The following is an 18,789-nucleotide window of genomic DNA, read 5'->3' on the forward strand; positions in this document are numbered from 1 at the left end:
ATTTAAGCATTAAAGTGTTAGGTCACCCTAAAATGAAAATGCTGTCATAGTTTACTCACCCTTATGTTGTTCCAAACCTGTATTAACCAAAAAAAAAAAAAAAACTTTTTTGAAGACCTGAAGAAGTGTTTTTGAGCATACAATGAAACTCAATGGGTTCCAAAACCATGATGAATTGCACAAATAAACAGCAATACATTTTTCTAAATATCTTTTACGTTCCACAGAAGAAAGAAAGTCTCATAGGATTGGGACAACATGAGAGTGAATCCTATGTGCCAAACACCCTTATTGAAGAGACCAAGATACCAAATAAACGTCAATCTCCCATTAGGTTTCTTCACCCTATCTTTGAGCACATGTAGCCATAACCCTTGTCAAGCAATTTTATCTGAGACAATCCAGCTGACAAACAGGAAGCCAGGGTCTGTGGCATTTCGTAGCTAAGTGAAAAGCGCTGAAATGCAGTTTTGTCAACGCACCATTCAGACAAATAAATGAGACAGTGAATGCACTCTAAACAGACAAAAACAGTCACTTAATTGATACTTTGCCAACTACAACTTCAGTTACGTTGGGGCTTGCCAGCAACTACCTGCCTCTTTCTGAGAAAACCTTAACTGTACCAGTGAACTGCTGGGGGAGTAAAAAAAGCAGCCAGGCCTCTTGGGCAACCTTTAGTCTAGTGGGTGTATTCTCAACTTGCATAAAAATATGAAGCCATAGTTTATGTATTTATATATTGCATACACACCATCCTTTACAGGATTACAAGAAAAGTTAAGAAAAGGGAGAAAAATATACACCATTAGATGGAGTGCTGGGTATTATGTTCAATTTAGAGCTGAGAACATCATGGAAAGTGTGTAAACACGTAGCACGCACCTGCCCCTCTATACCAACAACACGTATGACATGAAGCAATGATATAGAAACTGTCTGTGACATCAAGCAGGGCACATTAAAACAAGTCCAACAGGCTCCACATCACTGAAATAAATGCACAAAGAAACGGGATTTGCATAGAATATCAGTGTTTCCTTAGAAAAGGAAGAGAACAAATACATAATGCATTGCATAGTAAAATTATAATCATAATAACAGTAAAATTGTTTGTTAAAACACATTTAAATTGTCTGTTTTGCTTGTATGTATGAAATAATAGATCAACAGGTCATTATGCAGTGTGAGGAATGCAATTCAAACTACATAAGTAAAAAGCAAAAGAAATGAATGAAGAAAAACAGTTTTCCTCTTCAGAGAGAGTTGAGAGAATTCAGTTGCCCTCACAGCAACCAGACCCCGATCACATGTCTTTGCTCACAAAGTTCAAAGACACACCTTTCCTATACAGCCTAAAAATAAAACCAGCCAAATAGCGCTGCATGACTGAGTCTAAGCTTAAAAAAAAACGTCGAGCCACAAGAAGGCCTCATTTTCTGCTGTGTCTGTTTTAAAATGTAGATGGCACACTTTGTTTTTGCCCATATCCGGAGTAGATCTTTTTTTTTGCCGCCTCCTATAAATTTACTTCAAATGAATTGCTGACATTTACATTTATTCATTTAGCTGACGCTTTTATCCAAAGCGACTTACAATTGCTATATATGTCAGAGGTCACACGCCTCTGGAACAACTAGGGGTTAAGTGTCTTGCTCAGGGACACATTGCATTCGAACCTGGGTCTCTCACACCAAAGGCATGCGTCTTATCCACTGCGCCAACACCACCACCAATAATAGAATAAAAATACATATAACATAAAAATATAACTGTGGCTTGAAAGCTCTCATGAATGCTAATGTGCACTCATTCAATTTACTCTAACCAACTGATATGTTCTGTCCTGATATTAAATCTTTACAATTTTTAGTGGGATCATTAAGAAACTTGTAAATGTCTTATTATCAGTAATACAACAGAACTTCACGGTGCCATTTATAATATGACTTACATCACTGTGAGATGGAAAACAATGGCATATTAGAACAGATCCAAAAATAGGCATATAGCCTTGAGATAATCGACAAAGACAAAGCACTTCTCAGGGTTGGTCGTGTTGTTTGTGAGAAACTGAGGTCAGGTGCTGACTGCTTCAAGAGGCTTTGTGAACAAAGAAAAGCCCTCCCTCCACAGAATCCCAGTTAAGGGCTGTCCTCAAAGGACCAAGGGGCAAGAGAAAAAGGCAGTGAAGCATTCTAATTAAATCCAGACAGAAGGACCATGAAGTCAATATATGAGAAAGATGCACAAATCTGGTGTTCATCTGGCTTTAAATGGACATAAACATGCCTCTATGTGCATGAAAAACAAGGTTTTACTGGGTTTAAATTAGCTTTACCAACAATTTTCACCACAAACATGACCTTCTAAAGTCCTTGGTGACCAGAATTCAGTTCATTACATGCTTCAACACACTGACAAAGTAAAGGTTAATTGAATGCCGCGCCACAATCCACAGGATTCCAACATAACAGCTTTTGTAAATACGAATGTGGACCAAAAGATTACATCTGGTCAACCTTGAGAAATCCCATCAGCTAAGAATGACAAGAGATGTGGGATTATGAACAGATACGACATTCCTGACCTCAGTAAGAAATGAGTGCATGTGAACTGGGTTTGGGGAGTTTCAAAGGAAAAGGTGCTGAGTCATTCCTTCCATGACCCACATTATGTGATACAGTGTCCACGTCTCTAACAGGTAAAAAAAGACACTCCTACTGAAAAGAAAAAATTTTTAGACTTCCATTACAAATTTAATATATGAACCCTCAGCTCCACAGAGTTAAGATTTGATTTTGCTGTAATTTTGTACATTTCTAACTACTGGTTAGGTAATAACACAACATAATAGGTGGAATTAAGCAAGACAATCTTAACTGTCATAAAAACAGTACAGCTGATAATTCTGAACAGTTAGAACTGGTTGATTAAATTTACAATTAAAATTCTGTCATCATTTCATCCCCTTGGAATTATAAGGTTCTATCTGCATTCCGGGTAGTTTTGGGATATTGAGCTTCAAAGTTTTTGCATTCCATTCGTCTGTGTAGATAGAACCTTATTGTTTTTTAAATAAAAATCCCATAATTTATACAACATAAAAAAAATCTATCACAATGTAAATAAGTTGTCACAGAACAACAATATGGGAATAACTCAATTTTGACAAAAAATGTCAGATAGAACCTTATAATTCCAAGGGGACGATTTACTCACATTTATTCAAGTTGTTCAGAAACCTACAGTCGTGGCCAGAACTATTGACACCCTTGGTAAATATGAACAAAGAAGGGAATTTGACCTTTGTGTTCCTTAATATTTATATTCCTGTGAAACAGGAAACCATGGCTGGACAAATTCATGTTTGTAGTCACTCTGGTGTGCTATAAAATGTACAGTAAATATGAATGGGAATAAACTAGAGATATTTAACTTGTAATAATTTCTAGTTGTGTCAATAATTGTGACTATTTGAGAAATCTTTAATTTATATTAGAAATGTCCCCCTTTTTCAGTTTTTTTTATTTTTTTATTTTTTACTTCAATCAAAGGTTAGGTTTTTGTGGAAAAACAGGTTCATTTTTTCATATTTACCAATTAGGTGTCAATAATTCTGGCCATGAATGTAACTCTCTTTCATCTTAGGAACACAAGAAATTTTGAAGAATGTCGTAAGTCCAAATAAACCAAATACATTTAAAAGCTACAACGGGGAGCAAGTTTATTCCAAATATTTCTTTTTGGGTTCAACAGACAATCAACCAATTAAACATTAGACAAAGAGCAAGGCCAACATTCCAGACAGTTCAAATCACGCATCTGTGGATGGAGAGTATTGAGCAGAGTAGTGGAGAAAAACAGAATATAAATGCACTGAGCTGCTTGGCACTCTTTAAAATAAATCCCAATTTTTTATCAATCTAACTTGTTCTTTATCTCAGACCGTGAAACTGCCAGTGCCTTTCACTCACATCATAGTGAAATACAACAGAAGCGGAGCTGCTATTGATGGTTGTGGGGTCTGTTTTAGAGCTTAAATGGTTGAATGGTATGTTTTCTCTCTGAAGAACAGACACTGGAAAGCATTATGCCAGATGAATACCTAATGTCTCAGTCTATTTAAATTATTTAAATCCATGCCTGAGGGAGGAGAGACCAACTGTTCTGCAATTGCCTTTACAAATATAAACAAAATAAATAAGTAAACAGGCAGAGTATTTGCTTTATTTTATCCCTGTCTAGCGACACATCCGCTAAATGAACATTTTACTGCCGATTATGTACAGTACTAACATACTCTCATTTAATGTGCCGTGGTACAGTTTTTACATTCAAGTCTAAATCAGCTGGATGATAAAAAGTCACATCTGCCTCTTTAATGGACCATCTAAATTTTAAACACATTTATTCAACATTCCATATACTTTTTTTTCTTCACACGTTGACTTTTAATAAAAAACAAATATTAAAAAATGCCATTTGAGGTCTACTGAAACACTAAGTTTTGGGACCTGAAAACCTAAATGTAAAATCAAATTTAAAGCCACCACATAAAACGGTCTCTAACTATATTAGAAGTTAAGGAGCAAGCCTTCCACCTCTTATGAACATCAGCTCTCAGCAAGATGTGCCTGCTTAAAAATACCCAAACTTTCCATATTTGTCTTTCTGCAGTCAAAACAGAGGCAGTCGGCCTTGTATCTCTATAATGCCTTATTTATTAAGATTCAAAGATATTTGACTGCCATCTGAACAGCAGGGTAACAGCAGCATAACATTACACTAACCTAAATATTAATCTAATGTGAACGCAAACAGAGGACAATATTACTTTCTGAATTACAAGGTTGTGCAGTGAGGAAATGCGTAAAATTACTAGTCTGGAAACACAATAGGTGGGATGTGTGAGAATCACCCGTCTCTCTCTCTTACTTTACTAAGAGAACTATTTCTTAACAGTAATTTATATGAGGAACAATGCAAAAGGTCCCTAACTTTCAGAACTGAATTAATATTCTATTAAACTAATATTGTGCACCTTCCCATATATGTAGCAGTTAATTTTATTTTTACAATAAAATGCAATTATGACATAACTTATGACATAACAAAGTGAACAACTTAAGAGTAATCATAGCACTGCTTTAGTTTGTAATATTACAAACAGTGAAACTAATGACTAATATGAAAAGCCTGTTTTGTGTCTACAGTACATTATATAATGCATCAAATCAAGGTTCAACAATAATGTTTTTCTATTTATTCGGCATGATTGGTTCTTATTTTGTATATACTTGCTAGAGATATTTATATTTTGTTTTATTAAATGGGTTTTATAAGGGGTTTATGTATTTCATTAAAAGTTTGCTAACATGTCCACTTATCACAAAGAAAAAAAATCCAACAAGCAGCATATTCCAAAAATGTGTAAACTAGACGATTCATTTCATTTTTTTTTTACCAATGACCTCAATATCTTTTTTTTCGCCATTTACAACATATCTTAACTGTTGTTGCTTACGAACTGTGTATGTTAGCAAGCTTAATAACATTATCTTGATGACAAACCAGCAGAATTTGCAACAACTATAGAAAATACATCCCAGAAATCCAAACCTTTAAAAGGAAGGATTAAAAATGAATGTCCAGGATCAATGAATCAATTTCAGTGGCAGGGTCGCACTGGCCCTAAAGGCCCAAAGAGAGCTATATGAAATGGTCCAAGGCCATCCTTATTGTTGAGCTTAATATAAGAACACCACCACCTTGTGGAAGCCTAATGACTTAACGTTTGCCCATCCATTATATGACAGAGGCATATCATCTGGTTTGTTCTTGTCAGCATTCTACGACTGAAAGCCATATTTAAAAAGATTTATGCTGACGTTCTGAGGAATTACCCAACAGACAATTACTCAATCCATGCCATACATGCTGTGAGCCATATGACAATGAATGCTGAAGGCTTAAACACAGAAAAACGAGGCGTCATATTATGCACACTGTCCTAGAACACTCCAGATATCTTTGCTGATGCTTGTAGTCTGTTTGCAAGGAGGCGGCTCATATTGCAGCAAGCTCTCAGCTGATGATTGCCCGGTGATGCAGTTCCTGGATACCGAGTGTATAAAGACTGATGTCTTCAAATGTGGAGACAAATCAATAGCCAGCCCATTAAGTCATATCGCATGCGATTTTCTATACACCATCAGGCCAAGACATAAAAGTCAGGAGCAGAGTGGAATGAACTTGGCCAATCTGCCCTAGGGTTTCCTTGACTTGGCTTCATATTCACATGGGAATCACCATCAGGCCCACATATTCTAGAGCAAACACATGGGGATGTTCCTTTAGACAGAGACTATCCACATGCCTTTCATTGTCATTACGGGATATCTCAAGCCACGTGCCTCATCTGCTAAGAGAGCATCTGAGAGCTCCTTTGTGCCTTCTGGCAATCCAGTTCAAAGGCACAACAGGGTCACTAGGCATAAGTTCTGAGACACAAAGTCATAACAAGAAAAGGAGGAGTACCAAGGACTGTATTTCTGAAAGAGGAACGGGGAATATTTAGAGCCTCTCATTGAGGATAATTAGGCTCAGAAGACTGGAATTTCCAGCTATCTAAAGGCATCTGGAGTGTGCGAGGTCTGGAAGGGGGGCTGTTGTTATGGGAGGGGGTATCAGAACCAGCTGATAACAGTTTTGGATGAAACGAGCTAACTAATATCACAACCTCCCAAAGCAGGAGAACACAAGTACACTCCCTGACTCCAACACCTCCCAATGGCCAGAATGCTGAGAACACTGCAGCCAAACATATACTTCAATATCCATGTCTCACAGGGGAGTTTTGTATCCCCTAAAATGTAAACATCTGGCAAACATTTAGACAGTTAGACAATGGGTGAGACATCAGACCACACAAAAAAAGAAAACAAATAAAAACAACATGAAATGAGTTTACATGCAGCAGCAGATGGATTAGATACTCTGTTACAATATGAAATTAGACACTAATTGCAAAGAGGCAAAGTCTGAAATAGGACATTTGCCTTGGAACTCAAGTCACTTTAACTGTATTACTTGTTTTGTTGTGTTTTTTGCCCAAGTATTGGCTCATTTCTGATCCTTGGTCACAAGCAGTGAAAAAAACTGTTTTAAAGATAAACATCCACAAATAAGTGCTGGTCTGGATGAAAACACTGATGCACCACAAGCCCCGGCCGGCACTGAGGACTGGATAACTGTTTTCACACTCATATGAAGCCCTTACTGTCTTGACCCACAATGTCTGCCTGAAACAAGAGATTCTCACACTGAATCAGTCATTATAGTCACATGCCTGCAGTCATGCTATGCGCTGGAACAACTCAGTACACAGTTATGAGAGAGGGACACAACAGAGCTGAGGGTCAAAGCTATCCTGGGGGCTATTCAGATCAGAATAGTCATATGAGATCAGAATGATGACAACAAATGTTGGATTTGTGGAATGTCAGCAAATCCAAGTGGCTCACCTTATACCTGAATGAAATAAACAGTGCCTGCACATTCAATAGGCCTACACTGTACATATAACCAGTGACACACAAAGGAAAACTTCTAAAAACCCATCCTAGAAATCTGAAATTCACCAATATGCAATGAGAAATAACTATAACATCTTAAGTAATAGCATTTTCAATGACAAGAACAAGTTAAAGAGATATTACAAACTTAAACACTCACCTTCATCTTAACGTGCCATCATTTTACAGGTTTAAAGGTTTAAATGTTAGCGTGTTGTAAGTGATGCACACCCTGTTATGTCATTTAAATGAAACAATTCCTGAGGAATATGTCATCATCTGAATCCTCCCTGCCGATCCAGTCCTGTTTAACTGAAGTAACTTTATCCTCTTTTTGCAAAGACAGAATCTTCTAAAAGCTCCTTGTTTTTAAAGATCTAATCGAGCCTCGCCGCTTTCTCTTGCCTAACATAAGGTTATACTGTTTTGACTGCGTGGGGAATTCCTTGCGTTCACATTTCCCTCGAAAGCGATTAGTCCAGCGTTCAGCGTCCACACTGCAAAGCGAGCGAAGCGTCAAACTAAACGCTCCCATGTAGTCAGTAAGTGACGCGTCTTTCAGGGTTTTAGATGGAGATGAGTGACGTCGGCACCTACTCAGCGAATCATAAGACTTGTTTATGTGAGCAGTGTTTACAGTTTTGGCTCATTTTCATGTGACTATAGCACTTGAGAGACATCTTCAGTTGTTCTACCAGTTAAAAACACTTTTTTTAACACAGCGCGTTGTGCATAAACAATTTAACCCTCATTGCACATATATTATCGGAAAAACATATTTTGCGCCTTTTGTTATTAGACGATCATATCATGTTTGCTGCATAGTGTCCTTGTCCCGCTGGTGAGTGAGCGTGAAGTTGTTATATTAAATAAATTGAAACATCCTCTTAATTATGATTATGATAAGTTATGATTAACGTATACGTGAAATGAACGTTAGTTTGTGATGTAAAACAAATTCAGATGACCCCTTAATTGCACCGTCAGCGCCGCCCATTATCGGAATAGCCTGTTTGGGGAATTCTATGGTAGTAGGCCTAGTGTTTAGTTGTCATGGGGTAGTATTTTCTCTTTTGATTTTCAACATTTCCACAGATTAAAAAAAGGACAGTTTTTCCATAAACTACACAAAACATATTTTAGGAACTAAACCTTTAGAGACGTGTTGAAATAAAAGAGACAGAACAATAAAGGGCAAATCAAAGTCGTGAATTATTTCTTTCTTTCTAAAGAAAAAAGCACATATAGCAACCACATCATCTTTCCTTTTAACCTTGAATATCTTTGTTTTTTTACACAATTGAGTCACACATTTAGTAAGAAGTGTTATTTCGCGAATTTCCCATCAATGTCAGCAAAAGTCTAAATTTAATTTCTCATTTGTATTTGAAACACTGTTTACTGACCTTATTCGTAACTTTACCCTATCTGCTCATAACACTCATCGTATATGTGTGTTTAGAGTGACATTGTTATTATTAACACAGTGTAATAGACTTAATTAGATTTCCCATAAGCCTGTAGTGTCAAATTGGCACATTTAGACTATCATTGCTATAAAAATGGTGAGATATCTTGACCCACTATAAATGATACGGACATACGTATCACACCAGTGCCACGTGATAAAAGCTTGGTTATGTAGATTTTTAATCAAATTATTGACTTATTTATTTGTATTTTAATATAATATAAAAAAATAAAATAAAAAAACATCAGTTAATTGGGTTTCTGTTGCATCAGACATTATTATACTTGAACGCCTAATTCTAGCAGTTAGATGCTTTATTATTGTTATTTTGTTTTCTTCTAATTATCTTGCAGAAATTTTCTCGTAAGCCACACATTTGAAGTTTAAAAGGACACTTCCCATACCGGGAGTCGAACCCGGGCCGCCTGGGTGAAAACCAGGAATCCTAACCGCTAGACCATATGGGACGATATTTACTAGGTCGTTTTTTAGTAATTCATTTATGAGGTTTATGTTATGATGACAATTTTCGGTGTTTTTTGTATCTTATTGTTCTTCTTATGGTCATATAAGTGTTCGCAGAGAAAAATGCCCGATCGCTACATTCTCTGAAACTGTGTTAATAGACTTGAGCTTTGGTGTTCTAGTAAAGGCAGGTCTCGATTTGTATCTGCTTTACACAACGGACAGCAGGTGGCAGTGAAGCGCTAACATACGCTGAGCTTCCGCGAGACAGGTCACCGAGATACAACGCTTATTTGTTCAGTTTTTGTTTCTCTCGAAATCTGTATAATTACGTAGTATAATTCATGATAACTTTTCTGTTTTTTTTCCCTTGGCTATTTTAACGAAACGAACATTTAATATTTATCCCATCTGACGCTACTATATATCAGATACCCACTGTGTGAAACGTTAGCCTGTTAGCTTCTCGGATTTAGGTTAGTATTTTTATTAACACGCTTTTGTTGTAGCGTACTTTTTAGTATTTTATCACTCTAAAATGTATTCTTAACATGTGTTAACCCCTTTTTAAAGCGTGTAGCAACCTTATAGCATCCACGTCTTTTGTTTTTATATGCAAACATAGTGTCTCTCTTTTTGTGTGTGCAGAATTAGGAACCAAATATGACCTCAAAAACGAAAGGTAAGGTTACTAGAATTAATCTGTTATGAATTCTACAAAAAAAACGTAACACTATGTTTTAAACAAGTGATGCTATGTCAATCATTACATACCATGGTATTCTAAGTTTCAAGATCGTGGTAATCATTTATTGCCTACCTTGGTATATTCAATAGTTCAGGCATTGACATTTAATACAACCACATATTTTTGTGTGTGTGCGCATTCGTGCTTTGTGTAATAAATTAAATATGAACTAATATGTAGTATTTTAATACCTTTCTCTGTTTCAGTGGGAAAGGTTGGCTCCAAAAGCAAAGTAGATGCTCCTCATGAGCTGGAGAGTCAGTTTGTTCTGCGGCTTCCTCAGGTCAGTTTTGTTGTTGTTGTTCATTTTACTCCCCTATATTATGGCAAACTGGTATTTGTATGTACACACTCCCTGATCAGTTCCATCATTGCATTTAAATAATGAATCACTTTAGATTATTGTTTGATAGTACTCAGAATTATGCATTTGAGAGTAACTCAAGAGCTATAAGATTAGTAACATAATATTATTACACAAGCCACAAATAATTACATACAAATACAGTGTCAGCGATATACACTGTTTATTCCAATCAAGTCAAATGTTGCTCAACTGTTTTCAATATTGATAATAATAAGATATGTTTCTTGAGCACCAAATCAGCATATTAAAATAATTTCTGGATTGTTTATTTAGGAATATGCCTCCACAGTCAGACGGATTGCCCAGTCTAGCAGCATGAACATGAAAGACAGACTTACTATAGAGTTGCATGGTAAGTATTGTACAAGTGAGAAATTCAGATGAACTATAATAAACAAAATTACTGCTTTCCATTTAATTCAGTATATTTCATTTCAAAAAGCCTCTGAATCTTATCAATGTCTTATCAATGGAATTTGTTACCATATTCCTAGCCGATGGTCGCCATGGGATTGTACGTGTGGATCGTGTCCCTTTAGCGTGTAAATTAGTAGATTTACCCTGCATCCTGGAGTCATTAAAAACGGTTGACAAAAAGACCTTCTATAAGACTGCTGATATCTGTCAGGTAATATTTCAATAGAAGCTTTTGATTCTTACACTCTCACCCCGCACTTTCACAAAGTGTGTTGATGCAGCTGTGGCTCTTAATTTAAGACTTCTGAGTTCTTAGACTATTAGTTCTATTAGTTCATAACACTATTAGTTATTCTACCTTCCTGTTTTAGATGCTGGTATGCACACTGGATGGAGACTTGTATCCCCCTCTAGAGGAGCCCACAGGCACTACAGACCCCAAAAGCAAAAAGAAAGACAAGGACAAAGACAAGAAATTTGTTTGGAACCATGGCAGTAAGTACCTCCCACTCCTGTACTGGAATTTCCCCGTAATTGGTTTGGAGTCAGTGTTGAGACAGCTTATCAGTGCTAGAAAGATTAAATTCATTTTATATCAAATTACATCTGTCTCCTTCCAGTTACCCTTCCTCTGAAGAACACAAGGAAGAGGCGGTTCAGGAAGACAGCGAAGAAGAAGGTAACCTCATTTGGTTTTCCTCATGCATTTTGTTGTTTTTGTCTGATGATTCTACAGTTCTTTATCATCCCTATAGGGGTGTGCGATATGATTTTTGAACGTGGACGATTAAAATGTCTCTACGATCTGCTTTTGAAGAAATATCATAATCATAATAAGCACATGTTCTGTCAGTTGCCGTTCTGGCGCCTCCATCTCAATATACAATGTGACATACCTTCACATCAAATGTTAACTCAGCGGTAGAGTTACACTCACGGGACACTACACTTATTCGCAAGCACAAAAGTACATTATTTGCATGTTCTTTAAAGCCTTGCCAGTTAAACATTTAATTTTCTGACTTGAACACTAAAAAGCCTATCAAACAGCGCCTGATTACTGGACTAAGTTCTTTCGAGTCTGATTAATCTAATACTGTCAAAAACACAGGTTTGCACATAAACACAGTTGGTTATTTCTTAAGTGAAAGTAAACAGTTTAGAGAAAAATGGATATGTGACTGTATATTAGATATTTGCGGGTCTTAAAGTGACAGAACTAAACATGCTGCCTTTTATCATTAAAGGGATGGTTCCTTTCGAAAAAACAACATTCTGTCATTATTTACTCACTCTTATTTTGTTAATTTCTTTATTGTGCTGAACACAAAATAAGATTTTTTGAAGAATGTGGGTAACCGAACAGTTTCTAGTCCCCATTGACTTGGATAGTAGGAAAAACTAAATACAGTACTATGGATGTGACTGGGGACCAGCAACTATTTGGTTAACCACATTCTTCAAAATAACTTTTATGTTCAACAGAAGAAAGAAGCTCATTCAGGTTTTAAACAACTTGTGAGTGAGTAAATTATGACAGAATTTTCATTTTTGGTTGTACTACTGCTTTAATGTTAATAAAACAACAAAACACAGTAAAGTAACTCACTGCTCTTGACGGAAGAACTTTAATACAGTTGCTTTAATAAGAATTAATGGATGATTTATACAGCGAACTGTATGTAGTGTTTTTTTTTATTTGTTCATTCAATTTCTTGAATGCTACTGCTAAATACACCTACTGTACCTGGAAAATAAAGCACTTTTTGTTTTATTCGTATGTGTACTTGTTACATGTATCTTTGTTCTTATTTTTTCAATAACAAAGATAAAATAATGGCAAAGATTTCTTTTTTTTTTTATCTTTGCCCACTTTGCACTTTGTGTGTGATTCTTTTTTATTTTATATTTTGTTGCATCGTTTTTAAAATAGAGAAATAATTTTGGCTGTACTACTCAGACAAACTTGCAGAATAGTAAAATCAACATCAAAAGTGTGATTTTCCAGAAAGAAAATTGTGATATGATATTTTTGCCATATTGCCCACCACTACATCCATGTTTGGGGAAAAAATGTTTACTCTTGTAGGAAAATGAGTAAATGCTAAAAGCTACAATTTACATAAAAATAAAGCCTTACATCTGCATTTACCACCAAGGTATGCAGGAAAGCAATCTGGCTCTCTCTTTGATTGAAGTGACAGCTGGCGAGTTAGAGGCAGGTTCTTTTTTTCTGACTCTTGAATAAATCTCAGCTGCGTTGCAGCTAGCTATTGACTCTGCTTCCTTTTTTTAATCACTAATGTGTTCTCTGGCATGCAGCCAGCCTCTACTGTTAGTACTATGTGTGCCTCTGAATGCGTGCATGCATTTTTTGAGAACGTGTTCCTTGGGGCTGAATTCTAACCTGATTTATCCTGCAGTACATTGAGTCTCCTGATGTGGAAAAGGAGATGAAGAGGCTCTTAAGCACAGATGCCGAAGCCGTCAGTGTTCGTATCCTTTATTTCCTGGTTTTGTTTTCCCCTGTTATGTTGTCTCAAACCCAGTGACACAACAAGTCTACATGCAAATGTCATTACTAATGTAGGATTGAGCATTTCTGCCACGCTCAGTCTTTACACTAGGTGGCAGTCTTGCTCACAAATTAAATGGAGCAGCTTGGTAAGAAATAGTCAGTTAAGCTAAGCATTACAGGAAAAAGTGGCATGAGTAACGTATACAGTCGTGGCCAAAAGTTTTGAGAATTACATTAATATTGGAAATTGGAAAAGTTGCTGCTTAAGTTTTTATAATAGCATTTTGCATATACGCCAGAATGTTATGAAGAGTGATCAGATGAATTGCATAGTCCTTCTTTGCCATGAAAATTAACTTAATCCCAAAAAAACCTTTCCACTGCATTTCATTGCTGTCATTAAAGGACCTGCTGAGATCATTTCAGTAATCGTCTTGTTAACTCAGGTGAGAATGTTGACGAGCACAAGGCTGGAGATCGTTATGTCAGGCTGATTGGGTTAGAATGGCAGACTTGACATGTTAAAAGGAGGGTAATGCTTGAAATCATTGTTCTTCCATTGTTAACCATGGTGACCTGCAAAGAAACGCGTGCAGCCATCATTGCGTTGCATAAAAATGGCTTCACAGGCAAGGATATTGTGGCTACTAAGATTGCACCTAAATCAACAATTTATAGGATCATCAAGAACTTCAAGGAAAGAGGTTCAATTCTTGTAAAGAAGGCTTCAGGGCGTCCAAGTCCAGCAAGCGCCAGGATCGTCTCCTAAAGAGGATTCAGCTGCGGGATCGGAGTGCCACCAGTGCAGAGCTTGCTCAGGAATGGCATCAGGCAGGTGTGAGCGCATCTGCACGCACAGTGAGGCGAAGACTTTTGGAAGATGGCCTGGTGTCAAGAAGGGCAGCAAAGAAGCCACTTCTCTCCAAAAAAAAACATCAGTGACAGATTGATATTCTGCAGAAAGTATAGTGAATAGACTGCTGAGGACTGGGGCAAAGTCATATTCTACGATGAAGCCCCTTTCCGATTGTTTGGGGCATCTGGAAAAAGGCTTGTCCGGAGAAGAAAAGGTGAGCGCTACCATCAGTCCTGTGTCATGCCAACAGTAAAGCATCCTGACACCATTCATGTGTGGGGTTGCTTCTCATCCAAGGGAGTGGGCTCACTCACAATTCTGCCCAAAAACACAGCCATGAATAAAGAATGGTACCAAAACACCCTCCAACAGCAACTTCTTCCAACAATCCAACAACAGTTTGGTGAAGAACAATGCATTTTCCAGCACGATGGAGCACCGTGCCATAAGGCAAAAGTGATAACTAAGTGGCTTGGGGACCAGAATGTTGAAATTTTGGGTCCATGGCCTTGAAACTCCCCAGATCTTAATCCCATTGAGAACTTGTGGTCAATCCTCAAGAGGTGGGTGGACAAACAAAAACCCACTAATTCTGACAAACTCCAAGAAGTGATTATGAAATAATGGGTTGCTATCAGTCAGGATTTGGCCCAGAAGTTGATTGAGAGCATGCCCAGTCGAATTGCAGAGGTCCTGAAAAAGAAGGGCCATCACTGCAAATACTGACTCTTTGCATAAATGTCATGTAATGGTCAATAAAAGCCTTTGAAACGTATGAAGTGCTTGTAATTATATTTCAGTACATCACAGAAACAACTGAAACAAAGATCTAAAAGCAGTTTAGCAGCAAACTTTTTGAAAACTAATATTTATGTAATTCTCAAAACTTTTGTCCATGACTGTACATTTGTGGAGCTCAGCAGCACAGTGATATAACAAACAGCAAAATGGGCTGCTGCCAAATCTCAGAGGATGAAAAGATAAAGGGATTATTGATATATGAACCTTGACCCTGTGGTAAGGATGGGAGGTGATTGCTGAGGATGAGACCAAAGAACCTGACAATAGCTTTTCTCTGTCCAACTTGGAGTCTTCGCCTGGAACCTCGGGACACAAGGGTCACGGCTCTTCAGGTGGATGATCTCACAAGTCTGACTGCTTTTTATAGCTTAATCTTTCTCTGTCTGAAGTTCTTCTGGTTTTTTCTTCTAATTTAGTCCAACACGACGAGCTACGCGAGATCTTCAATGACATCAGCAGCAGCAGCGAGGATGAGGACGAGGAGGGTGAACGACATGAGGACGAAGACCTTAACATCATGGACACTGAAGACGACATGGTCAGGCAGCTCCATGAGAAACTGAATGAGACCGATGGAGGCAGAGACGAGAATAACTGCACCAGTCAGATCGGTAGGATGGTGGTACACTGGTTGTCTGATCAATTACAGTGCATTGTCAGGACAGCAGCTCAAGCCTAATTTAAACCTGTAATTCAGAATCACAGGCGGGAAGACCAGCAGACAAACAACAGCCGACCTAGATTAGCATTTGAATGATGAGCCTGCTGCGGTATTTAGGTCAGATGGGTGTACCGGTTGTCTGGTGGTGTTTTTACCCATGCCAATGAGTGACAGACATGCCTGACCTTGGCATCATCCTTCAACCCTCTATCTATCAACTGGGAGGGTGCATTCAACGTCACATTGGCACTTAACTGGCAAAAATTAACCATGCTGCTTAGATCTGTGCCACCTTGAGTTTCGTTTAGTTGCAGAATTACCTTTTTTAGTTGGATGTCTTTTCAAGAGTGTTCAGAGTGTTTCAAAAAAATTATATTCCAGTCACCTATAATAAAATGGCATTTAAAAAATTGTTAAATAGAATAAGTAATTTAAGAAGAAGAAAAAAGCAACGTATTAATACTGCTTCATAGACGCGTTCAAAATGTGTCAGTGATGCGTAAAAATGCTGTTTAGGTAGGCAGCTTAATTGGAATTGAAAAAAAAGCTATATTCTCATGATAACATTTATTATAAATAGTATATATTTTACATTGTAGGTCAATGTCCAAATTCCCCAATATTAGATTCCTGATGATACTCTCAAAGGTAAAAGAGAGCTCAATGTGACATCAGGGCTCATGACTAAACTAGGCATGTTAACTAGGGTTCATGTGTAGGGCTCACAATCTCTTTTTGATCTGCAGTAATGGAGTACCAGCTACAGATCAACAATTTGAAGGCCAAGCTTCAGGAAACACGTGCCCGCAAGAAGCAACAGGAAAAATTGATAATGGAGGTGGAAAATCAAGCCCTGAGGGTGAGTTTCATTTACCTGCACTAAATATGTAGCATGCCACTTTCTCTGGTACATCATGCAAACACATAGCCTGGGTGACACTGTTTTTGTGCAGTACAGCCCTTTAAAATGGCCTTGAATAAACCTGAGAAGGCACGTTTTTGCTGTCTGTTTAAGGCATAAATATTACATTTCTGCCTTTAGCTGCTTTTACATAACTCACAAAAAAAGCATAAAATGCATTGCTCTGGCAGCCGCTCCATTGGGAGGAGGTAAACGCTGTGGAACGGGGTTGGACGTGTGGTTTAACACTGTCACTTCGGTTGGCCTGTGTGCACTATGCTGGCTAAATTTGTCCACGGTTATTACAGTCACTGGGGACAAGGAAAGGTCATGCGTGTCTGAGATCCTTTCACAGGGCCACAAATCAAATACAAATGTGTACAAGCGGTTAAGACATTCACAAACGGCCAGCATCAAAACAGCATACTGTCAACTGGATAAAGTCTCTCTCTCTCTCTCTCCTTTTTACAGGATCGTTTCCAGGGTCTTTTGAATGGTATGATTCATCAAGAAGAGCAAGAAATGGAACAGGTGAGTTTGCATATGAACACAAAAGTCTGCATACATTTCCAACTGGGTAAAAAAATGTTTCCAGTTAATCATTGTTTGAAATATTAATTATTTAAACTACTAAGACTTTACTCCATTCCATTGGGACTAGTGTATTTTGTTTCACAAACAAAAAACTCTTATTAACTGGTCCTTTTAGTAAATCAAAAACATACAGTGCAACCAGTGTAGTTAGATTCCTAAATGGTTCTTGAACAGATTCTTTTTAGTGATTCAGAAACATGCAGCACAATTAGCAAATTAAATTCACAAACAAATGACTCTTTTGAATCTGTCCTTTTAATGAATCATTAAAAAAAGATAAGCATATCACATGTACCCAGCTGTTAATACCCATCTGCTCCCTGTGTAGTTTACAGCGGTAGCTGAGAGAGAATCTATTTTATATGTATAAAAAATTTACATTATAACTTAAAATATTCCCAGATGAATTGGAATCAAATCAAATAGGATTGAGAGCTTTTTAATTGGAATCTTGTTTATATCAATCCCTTTAATGCATGTAAGATGCCAAATCCATTACTTAATTTCCCATATTCCCATTGCTCTTGTTGAGAACTAAACACACATACATGCTTTACTGATTCACCATATCCCTTGGCCAATGTCAGTATATGCTGTCAGTGTTTGTTTACGCCTACACTGACAAATGGTTTAATGGAAAAAAGTAACAACGTTGGAGGTGTTGTTGAACATATTGCACTTAGCCTTCAATTATACCCCTACTGCTAGCCATCCATCACTGCTATTCTGTTCCAACAGCTGGCCTCCCTTCAAGAGCAGCTGGACTCACTGATCGAGAAGTGATGTTCACAATTACCAAGATACTGCTATACAAAGACTCTAACCAGAGGCGACTACTGAACACATCACCGGCTTTACTGCATGTATTAGCTGAATTTGAATACCCCATTTGTGTTGTGAGGCTCAAAAAATTGTCAACCGATGGCTCGTCACACAAGTATCTTCTCAATGCAAGATTGTGTATTTGTACTTTTTGTGACTTTGTCAACATTTAGTAAACAGCAGTATTTTTTGTTTAAATAAAATCATGTATGAAATAGTTTTGTCAGCATATTTCTTCTACTCCGTAAGTCTGCAAATTAGTAAACTACTCCTATTATGGTGTTTGACTAACTAAAAGACTTCTAGATGATTCTGTCTGCTGTAGTTCCCACTGAATTACACTAGCAAACTCTTTCTGGGATTACTGAACTCTACTGGCTTCCTGAATGATCTCAATGGTCTCCATGTTCGGGAGTTCTGCTTTCTGGTCACCCATCCCTTCACTTCTTACAGGGGATTATACGGAAGATTCAGGGGGGTTGAAGGATTAGCCAAGGCAGATTAAAGTGGCTATCCTCAACCTGCTAATCCAGCCATCTGTCAGAAAGCAGTCAGGCAGCATTGGGCTGCAGGGTGTGATTTGTCTCCCTT

General features: G+C 37.5%; 2 protein-coding genes and 1 non-coding gene across 3 annotated transcripts in view; 1 reads left to right on the top strand and 2 right to left on the bottom strand.

Annotated features, from left to right (window-relative positions):
* The window catches only part of LOC132113737 (ETS-related transcription factor Elf-1-like), a 39,034-nt gene extending 30,921 nt beyond the window's left edge, over positions 1-8,113 (bottom strand). Inside the window, exon 1 of the mRNA XM_059521695.1 lies at positions 7,738-8,113. The gene's annotated coding sequence lies outside the window, so the exon portion shown is untranslated. The remainder of the gene's footprint in view (positions 1-7,737) is intronic.
* A 1,330-nt stretch (positions 8,114-9,443) lies between these two features.
* On the bottom strand, positions 9,444-9,515 carry trnae-uuc (transfer RNA glutamic acid (anticodon UUC)). Its single transcript has one exon. It is a non-coding gene; the product is annotated as a tRNA-Glu (tRNA).
* A 229-nt stretch (positions 9,516-9,744) lies between these two features.
* On the top strand, positions 9,745-18,413 carry LOC132113725 (transcription initiation factor TFIID subunit 7-like). Its single transcript, XM_059521667.1, has 13 exons — positions 9,745-9,989; positions 10,162-10,195; positions 10,468-10,544; positions 10,902-10,980; positions 11,123-11,256; positions 11,417-11,540; positions 11,666-11,724; positions 13,469-13,541; positions 15,442-15,552; positions 15,637-15,831; positions 16,628-16,740; positions 17,254-17,313; positions 18,115-18,413. Exons 2-13 carry the CDS (start codon positions 10,177-10,179, stop codon positions 18,157-18,159), a joined length of 1,089 nt encoding a protein of 362 aa, XP_059377650.1. The 5' UTR covers positions 9,745-9,989; positions 10,162-10,176; the 3' UTR covers positions 18,160-18,413.
* Positions 18,414-18,789: the final 376 nt, after the last annotated feature.

The sequence above is a fragment of the Carassius carassius genome, chromosome 33, assembly GCF_963082965.1.
Source record: "Carassius carassius chromosome 33, fCarCar2.1, whole genome shotgun sequence".
Lineage (NCBI taxonomy): Eukaryota > Metazoa > Chordata > Actinopteri > Cypriniformes > Cyprinidae > Carassius > Carassius carassius.